At 39.8% G+C, this 9,406-nt stretch overlaps 1 protein-coding gene across 1 annotated transcript in view; it reads left to right on the top strand.

Moving 5' to 3' along the window:
- The first annotated feature begins 477 nt into the window (after window positions 1–477).
- Window positions 478–9,406, top strand: part of TRIP11 (thyroid hormone receptor interactor 11) — a 47,399-nt gene continuing 38,470 nt past the window's right edge. Inside the window, exons 1-4 of the mRNA XM_039346962.1 lie at window positions 478–857; window positions 7,167–7,243; window positions 7,391–7,501; window positions 8,597–8,875. Coding sequence (XP_039202896.1) covers window positions 716–857; window positions 7,167–7,243; window positions 7,391–7,501; window positions 8,597–8,875 — 609 coding nt within the window. The 5' untranslated portion in view covers window positions 478–715. The remainder of the gene's footprint in view (window positions 858–7,166; window positions 7,244–7,390; window positions 7,502–8,596; window positions 8,876–9,406) is intronic.

Raw genomic sequence — 9,406 nt, 5'->3', positions numbered from 1 at the left:
CTGAAGTATTGTTTTTTTTAAAAAGAAATGCACTGGAACAGATTAAAAAGTGCTGCTACTATTCCTAAAAACTGATAAAATCACAAAGGAGAGGCACCCACAAATATTTCTGGATACCTCGTAAGGCTTCGTGAAATATTTCACATCTGTGTATACTGGGGAAAGGTCTAAGACCTATCCTCAAAGAATAGGAATTCAGTTGCATGCCAAGTTGGGAAATAGCCACGGGTTAATGGATTTCCAAAAAGCGTGCTGCACTACCCAAATTTTTGGAGGGAACGGGGTAAAGCCAGGTGAAACTAAAGCTACCCTTTCCGGTCCTCTTAGGCTGAGGGAGTGCAACCTTTCCGCTCTCCAGCGTCCCGTCGACCTTTGTTTCTTTTTAGACGCATCCCCGAGCGCATACAGGGGCACTCTACCCTTTCGTGCTCTATGATGAGCTGGAGGTGTCATGGCGGCCGTCGAGGTGGCAGCTGGATCTGGAGGCCTTACAGCTGATTGAGAAACTCCGGTCAGGACAGCTGGCCGGCAGAACTACTACGATAAGAGCTTTTTTAGAACAGAAAAGTCACCCGGCAACTTGCTGCTCTGCTTTTAAGCGGCTAAATCAGGGTACGCACCCGACTGGAGTTGAGGAAAGCGGCGTCGGAGAACCCAGCTGATTGTTACTGTTGTGTTTTCTCCTTTCCGTGGACTGTGTTGAGCCCTGGCTGGGATGTCGTCGTGGCTGGGGGGCCTCGGTGCGGGTTTCGGCCAGTCCCTGGTGGGACAGGTCGGAGGCAGCTTGTCGACACTGACCGGGCAAATCTCCAGCTTCACGAAGGATATGCTATTAGAAGGGACAGAAGAGGTGGGAGGTAAGAAAAGGCGGCGATGGGGAGGGGAGTTAGGATCAAACGGCAAAGATCCAGTTGGCCAGGTTAGAGGTTTCCGGATCGGGGACGGGGATTCTCCTCAAAAATTCTCCAGTGAGGTTGTGGAGATATTCTCCGTAAATATTACCTGTAGCCTGCAGGTGGAGAATGGTGGCCTATGTTTCCCTCATGTGGGAAAAACAAGGAAGGAATCTTGGCCCAGGTACTTCTGAAAGAGAGGAAGGCAGTTGTTTTGAACATTGAACATAGGATGTTTTCTTTTTAATTCAGCCTTTCTGTCTTGCCTCCCTTAAACAATAACAACTCTGAATGTTGCAAACAAATAAGCAAAAAAATATATCTCCAGCCTGGTATACTACAGAGAATTTGGAACTGCAACTTTCGTAATTTATGTATTTAAAACATTTATATATTGTAGCCCTCGACTTATATCAAACTCTGGGTGTCTCCGATCAACAGTTAAAACAACGTAACATATTTATGAATTAAAACCATAAATCCTCTCATCCACCTCATCCTATTCCAGCACTTGGATTTAGGTACTTTTAAGGAAGGCTGGAGGGTAGAGACTGCCACAGAAAAGGCATAGTTTCTAGACCTATAAGATGGCAATATTTAAAGGAAGGGACTAGGAACATGCCCACCCTATCTGTTGTGGTAGGGCGAGGCAGTCCTGTGGATAACCTGACTTTGGGCTTTTAAAGGTAATAAGCAGCATCTTGACTTGCATCTGTAAGTAAACTGGGAGCCATTGCAGCTCACACAACAGAGGTCTCATATGGGTAAACCTAGGGGTTACCAATCACTGCATGCACCACCATATTCTGGACCAGGTGCAGCTTCTGGGTAGTCTTCAAGTGCAGCCACATGTATAGTGTATTGTAGTAATCCATATGGGAAGTGGCCTTCACAGTCCAGGAATGGATGCAGTTTGCACACCAGATGAATCTGTACAAAGACAGCCTTGCCCCCCCCCCACGCAGTTGTCACCTGCTCCTTGAGCAGAAGTAGTGGGTTTAGAAGGCCTCCTCAAATTGCATACTCATTCAGTGCCACCCCATCCAGAGTCAGATGAAGTATCTTCTGGGCCTGGGGAGGCAAAAATCCAGAGCCATTCTGTCTTGTCAGGGTTGAGCTAAGACTGATTCCCACCCATCCAGCCTCCAAGCTAGCACCTACAAGCTGACTGGAAATTCTGAGAATTGCTGCCCTAATATATCTGAAAATATCAGGTTAGGGAAGGCTACCTTTAAAAAAAACATAACCCAAGGATCAAAGTATATACCATAGGGGGAAAAAGTCTTGGGTGTTTGGATTATAAATTGATGGCTTTCTTTTTGTAAGATATTCTACTCTCTATCTTAGGAGCCAAAGAAAAGGCTATAGGTAGATAAGACTGGTAAATTATCCCAAAGTAATTTCTTGAAACTAAAGATTTTCAAATAAGGTTCTTATTAAAGGTTTTTATAGCTTTATGTATTAAAACACTCATTTGATTTGAATTAAGAAATAAGCATTAATGCAGCTGATAAAAATATTTAATATCTTCAAATTCTTATTATGAATAATTCTGTTACAATAAGCATATCTTAGGAGAGGAAGGATAGCAACATTGTAATATAGACGAAGAAGATAGTACTGGACAAAACATGACAAGTGTATCAAAAGGCTCTTTAGATTGTAATTTTCCATAAATTACCGTATGTCACAAAGCAGTTTTAGAGAACCACTAACTGTATGTAATAATTTTGATTCAAATATAGAGAGAGTTGCTTAAATAAAGAGATTTACAGATTTAAATTAAACCTGTAGTGGGTGAGCTTCCAGGAGATAATTTAATTGCTAATGATGCATTGATCTAAGTAATGCACTGTCTTCATTTAGAAGTGATAGCAAGCTGTATGACAACAGATGGGATAGAAAAGAAAGTGCCAAAGTCCAAGATCTACGGTATATTATAAGTATTATTACATTCAGACAAGACAACAGCATTCCATAATTCCTGTACAGATTAGTGTTTTCTTCTATATGTATTACTTTCTTTTAAGAAAAGCTGCTAATTAATATACATAGAGTTCTTTCTGCACCTTATTATATGCATAGTACGTATGCTTTTCCTGCATGGAAGTGGCCTTCCTAACAATCATGCTATGTATTAATAAAGTCGCCTCTAAGGTAACATAATTTATTGTAGAACTTCTTTATTTTATTCTGAAGAAATAAAGTTGATTGGGAGGGCTTATATAGCCTTCTGTCATACCTGTTTTGGGCTTATTTGGATAGGACTGTACCACTTTTAGGATATTGCCATATCCTAAAAGTGGTACAATGAGTGAAAAGGTTGAAAAGCCCTGATCTAAGTTTCACAAATATAATGCCAAACAAGAAAAACAAGTCTGGATGGAATTGTAAGCCAAAGAGGCAGATCAGATGATTGACATTATAGTTCCACATTTGAAATTAATCTGGCAGATTGGTTAGAAAGGACCTCAATAGCTAAACTGATGATTAATTGATGGATTATATGGCCTTAAGTTTGTTTCCACTCTTGGCAGCCATACAGATAGACTTTCTTCAGGATGATCTTGTCTTCAGTCTGGCCTTTTTCAGTCTCTCAGTAGAGTATTCATTGCTATTGTAATCAACTCCATCCTTCTTGTTACTGGTTACCCTTCATTCTCGTTCTTCTTTTCCCAATATTATGGACTTCTCAGGGGATGTGGGTCTTTACATAATGCATCCAAATTCTTACAGCTTGAACCTGGTCATTTATACCTTGACTAAGAATTCTGATTTGTTTCCTGAACCATTTGTTTGTTTTCATTGCTATTTACTGTTTTTTCCAATACCAAAGTTCAGTGTGTTCTTTCTAGTCTGTTTCTTCAAAGGTCCATCTTTCATATTCATGGAATGTCACAAGGAAAGCCATTGTTTGCATAATTCTAATCTTTATAGATAATATGTTATAGCATCTGATTAACTTTTCCAAAGTTTATTTGGAAAAGATAATCAGATGCTATATATTTCATTTATACTCCACTAAATGCTAGTTTGTAGTGTATTTCTTGACTGATGGTTCTGTTACTGTAGAGTACTCATCCTAAAACAGAAAATATCCACTATTTCTGTGTCTTCGTTGTCAGTTCTAAGGCTGTTTGCTGAACCAATTGACATTACCTTGGCCTTTTTATTTAATTACAGTCCTATTTTTTAAATGTTCTTTCATTACTGGATGATGGTATTGAATGCAGAGCTGAAATCTACAAAAAGGACCCTTGCATAGGTCCTTGGAGATTCAAGATGTTGTAAGACAGGGGTGTCAAACTCAATTTCATTGAGGGCTGCATCAGCATTGCGGTTGCCTTTGGGGGGCCGGATGGGTGTGGCCAGGGTGGGTATGGCCTACTGGGTGGGCATGGCCAGCTCTACATCGTTTGCATCAAGGGTGCCTGTAGGTGCCTGGGCAGGAGTGGGATAGATCTGAGGGTCTCTGCAGAAGGGGGTGGGACCAGGTCAAGTGCCAAAGCATGGTCCACTGGAGGAGCCTCACTGTTCCTCTCAGGCCATGTGCGGGGGACTGGATGGTGGTACGGGCTGCCCAGAGCCCTGGGCAGCAGAAGTCAAATGCCCAGCCTGGCCCTTGAGCACCCGCAGCACCAAACCCAGCTTCACTTCCCCAAGGAGGCACTCAGCTACACTTACCTCCTCCTCAAGGCTGCTGCTGCTGTACTTGCTCTCCTTAGCCAGGTTGCTCATGATGGCTACGAGGGCAAAGTCAGAGGGAAGCCCATTCCCTCTCCATGGGAGGAGACCCGGCTTTGTATCCAAAGCTTCCTTACCAATAGGATGGGAGACCCCCAGGATAGGCCAGGAGGAGGGGGCAAGGGGATGGTGAAAGTGCAGCAGGGCAGGACTAAGGCAGGAATTCCCTCAGACCCTCCCTCTCCTCCTTCCTTCCTTCCTTCCTTCCTTCCTTCCTTCCTTCCTTCCTTCCTTCCTTCCTTCCTTCCTTCCTAAGTACAGAGTGGTGGGAAAATATTTGAAATGAGGGAGAGACAAAAAAAAAAAAAGAAATGCAGCTGGGGAGGTGTCACCCTTCATGAGGAATGAAGAAATGCATCATTGCCTGGAAGTGGCCAGCAAATGGCCCTCACCTACTTCACATATCTGGCTTGGTGGGCTCTGGGGGAGGGGATGCCATGAGCAGCATGAGAGTCAACGTTACCTGTGCAATGCCGCCCAGCCCCCAGCCTGCCGAGTCTCAGCAGGCAGCAGGGTGCTCTCCTCACAGTGCTGAGAGGCTGAGACAGGCGGCACAAATCTGAAAACAAGCACGATGCCGTCCAGCTCCCAGCCTGCCTGGTTTCAGCAGGCAGCGGGGTGCTTTCCTCACAGTGCCGAGAGGTTGAGCCAGGTGGTGCAAAGCTCGCCAGCTTTGCACCTTGCTGCCTGCTGAAACTGGGCAGGCTGGAGGCTAGGCAGCATTGCACTTCTCATCAGATTCGTGCCACCCAGCTCAGTTCTTGGTGCTATGAGGAAAGCTCCCCGCTGCCTGCCGAAACTGGGCAGGCTAGGAGCTGGGTGGCCTTGCGCTTCTTTTTGGATTCGTGCTGCCCGGCTCAGCCTCTCGACGCTTTGAGGAGAGCACCCCACTGCCTGCCGAAACCCCTCCCCCAGAGCCCATCAAGCCAGATATGTGAAGTAGATGATTCCAGGCCACTTCCAGGCGATGGTGCATTTCTTCATTCCTCAGCTTTTCAGAGTAGCTTCTTTTTGCTGCTCTGATATCCCTTGTTAATACAATTTCTGGCCTGATTATACAGCATGCTACCTCCTTTCTTGTAGACTTCCTCTTTGGCTGGACATAGCTGCTTGAGTTTATCTGTGAACCAAGGTTTGTTGTTGTTGTGTATTCGCAGGCTTTTGGTTGGCACACATAGGACTTTACAAAAACTAACATATGATGTCACAGTATCTTTGAATTCATCCAAAACTGCAGAGGTAGCTTTAAAAACATTCCAATCTGTGCATGTAGCTTTAACTTTACCTCCTCAGTCCAAGAATTTACTGATTTAATTGTTGGTTTTATGGTTTTAAGCCTTTGTCTATAAACAGGTACAAGTTGAATCGTGATCATGGTAAAGACCAGTAAGCATCTTTTAATGTAGCGTAGCAGTGATTGGAAATATTCTTGCCTCTAGTAAGACAGTTGACATGCTCAATGTATTTTGGCAGCTTTTGGATTAAGTTAGCACTGTTGAAATCTCCTAACACAATGAGAAGCGAGTCTGAATATTTCTGTTCAGTCCACAGTATCTGATCAGCTACAGTTTGAACATTGTTTATGCCAACTTGTGAAAAGTATGTAGCAGCTAAAATAAATGAGGAAAACTCTCACGGACAATAAAATGTTTGCAATTGATAAATAATAAAAATATTTATTATTTTTATTATTGTTTATATTTATTATTACTATTTTATTATTTAATAAATAAAAAGAGAAAAAGGAAGAATTCTTGACCTTATGTATGACATCCTTCAGGTTTTTGAACATGCTACTGAATCTTCCCATTTGGACATATTTTTCTAGGTTAAACTTGCCCATCTCTTTTAATGTCTTTTCATAGGACTTAGTTTCTAATCCCTTGATCATTCTTATTGATGGTCTGAACCTATTATAATTTTTTTCTGATTTCTTTTCAAAGAACGCAGTACTCAAAGGTGGGAATCTGATTAAAGAAAGTACAGTTACATAACTACTTATTGTGAGTTCCACAATTATATTTGTTTTGGTAGATTTGCATTTTTGGAGCAACATCCCACTGTTGGCTCAATGTTGAAAACTAAAGGCAAATCTGATCAATTTTATCTGCAAAAAATAATAAAAATCATTCAAGATGAGGCATTTTGAGCTCCTTAGAATTAAACAGAAATCCCATGTTTGGTACTTGTGTTAATGTAATATGTGTGTCTGTGTGTACACACACACACAAACATACACACACACACGTACATACACGTGTACTTCAAATACCCATATTTCCTAATATAAGACCGGGTCTTATATTAATTTTTGCTCCAAAAGACGCATTAGGGCTTATTTTCCAGTTAGGTCTTATTTTCGGGGAAATACAGTACTAAATGCATCCGTCTGGGTGACAATCTTAACTGGGGCCTATTTTTGGGATGGGGCTTATATTATTAGCGTTCTGAAAAATCATGCTAGGGCTTATTTTCCAGTTAGGTCTTATTATTCAGGTTTCATCTTCATTCCATTCCTGCTCTTTTCAGATGCTGCAGTTGATTTTCCTGCATCTAACAGTAGTCCGAGAGATGTAGAAAGCCTTCATGCAACACTGAGATCAGAGGTAGGATGCTATTTCTGAAAAACAAATAGAGGCAAATAGAAAAATTACTTTTTTGTTCTTGTGTTTGGGAGTCAGACCCAGTATGTATTCTGAATTAAATTAGCTTTCGGCTATTGTTTATTAATGTTTCCATGCATTTGTCCCTAGAATAACAGGTTGAAAAAGTTTTGCAATGATCTTGAAGAAAAAAATGAAGCAGCAGAGCTTCAGGTAAAGCAACAATGTATAGAGTACCGTAATCAGCTACAGCAGAAAGAGGTAAATAATGGCTCAAACTAGTTGGACAACATTTAGTTTGTGACTTTATGTACTTAATAAGATTGCAAGCTAGTTTGTAAAGGAAGATGTGCAATATGGGTGTGTGTTGTAAATTTGTGTTACTGGTTCTTTTATTGAAATCTTATCTGTCATTTTTGAGGTAAATTATGTGGCATCAAACCTTTTTACAAATCATACTTTATCTTGAATCATTAAGGATTTGCATAAAAAGATATTCTTTATATTGTTTTTATGTTGTTCTACTTATGTTTAGGGAAGCTTATGGTTCATTTGTAATAGATTTTTTTTTTGAAAGAGGAATAGCTACTGTTCTCTATGAGGTCTGGAATTAGTTTAGGGAGATTGCTGACATTTCTCTGAGTATTGAACCCCAGAAAAATGGTATACAGATATGTAGAAATCAGTGCAACATAGAATATGTTCAACAACATAAAAATGTAATTAGAATTAGTCCGAACCACTTTCCTATAGTGTATCAGTCTGTTTTATCTTGTGAATTGTGGTATTAGAGAGATTTTTGCAGACTTCCTTGGATTACAGGAAGAACAAATCATTCAATAGCTGGTAAAGTAAAACCAGACTGCTTAATAAAGCTAGAGCATAAATATTTTGAATATAAAATGTGAATGCAAGACTCACTAGAAAAGACTGTGAAGATTGAAAAAATAGAAGGCAATAAAAAAAAGACCGGTAGAAGACAAGTTGCTGCTACATAGCCTTGATGAAATGTTATCCTTTCTGTCATGAAAAGTTTAAAGTGGTTGAGTGACTAAACAGCTATTTTATCCATGTTTAATTGTCTTAAATACCAAAAATATGGATTTGCTATTATACTAAATTCCCATATGTATGTATCTTACATTCAGCATTTGAGCTAATACATTTTTAAACATTTATATTTTAATAAGTAATTTTCTTTCTCTGACAAATCATTGCATGTAATTTATGTTTTCTTATATCAAATTTTTTTAAAAGCAATATTTAACAATATTTAAAAGAAAAATTAAAATTAAAAGTTGCAGTTAATGTTGGATTGAACATTTTCTTTACTGAAATATGCGTGTCTTGATCTAGGTGGAAATCAGCCATCTTAAAGCCAGGCAGAATGCTTTACAGGAGCAACTACAGAAAATGCAATCAGCTGCTCAGTCATCACAGTTAAAAACTCTTGTTTCTTCATCAGCCACTACATCAGCTTCTTTTGTTCCTGTTGTTAGACATCATTCTTCTGATTTTCATAGAGATGATATGGATTTTGGAGATGTGATCTGGTCTCAACAAGAAATAAACCGACTGTCCAGTGAAATTTCTAGGCTCGAATCTGAAGTTGAACACTGGAAGCAGATTGCACAAGTGAGTCTCTTTTCTGAATAACGTAAAATAGGTTACATACATTGTATGTATTGCATTTACTTTGAATTACATATATACATTTGTATCCATCACACTATTTCCTTTCAGAAAATACAATATTGTACAAAAGTACAGAAAGGGGATGAGAAATAGGTAAACAAATTATACTTCTGCAATGCAAAAATGTTGCTGAATCTAGTTTATAGTAAACCTGTCATTACATTTCTGTATGTACTAATTATCCTTGAAAACCATCTTTGCTCCTACCATGTTCCCACACTGTTTCATTGCTTTTTGCTCTTTAAAACTCTCATCTTTTTGAAGATTTCCTCAACCACTTGCTTGGACTTTCCACTTCTGCTTGATTCGTTCATTTTTTTTCTTATATTTGTCAAGCATTATGGGGGCAGTATATGTTGTGTTTTCCCAAAAATAAGATCTAACCAGAAAATAAGCTCTAGCATGATTTTTCAGGATGTTCATAATATAAGCATCCTGAAAAGTAAGCTCCTAAATTATTGACTGAAGCTA

The sequence above is a fragment of the Crotalus tigris genome, unplaced genomic scaffold, assembly GCF_016545835.1.
Source record: "Crotalus tigris isolate CLP2741 ecotype Arizona unplaced genomic scaffold, ASM1654583v1 scf7180000018040.1558517, whole genome shotgun sequence".
NCBI classification, from domain to species: domain Eukaryota; kingdom Metazoa; phylum Chordata; class Lepidosauria; order Squamata; family Viperidae; genus Crotalus; species Crotalus tigris.
Note: the sequence above shows the minus strand (reverse complement) of the source record. Positions and strands in the feature narration are given on the sequence as shown.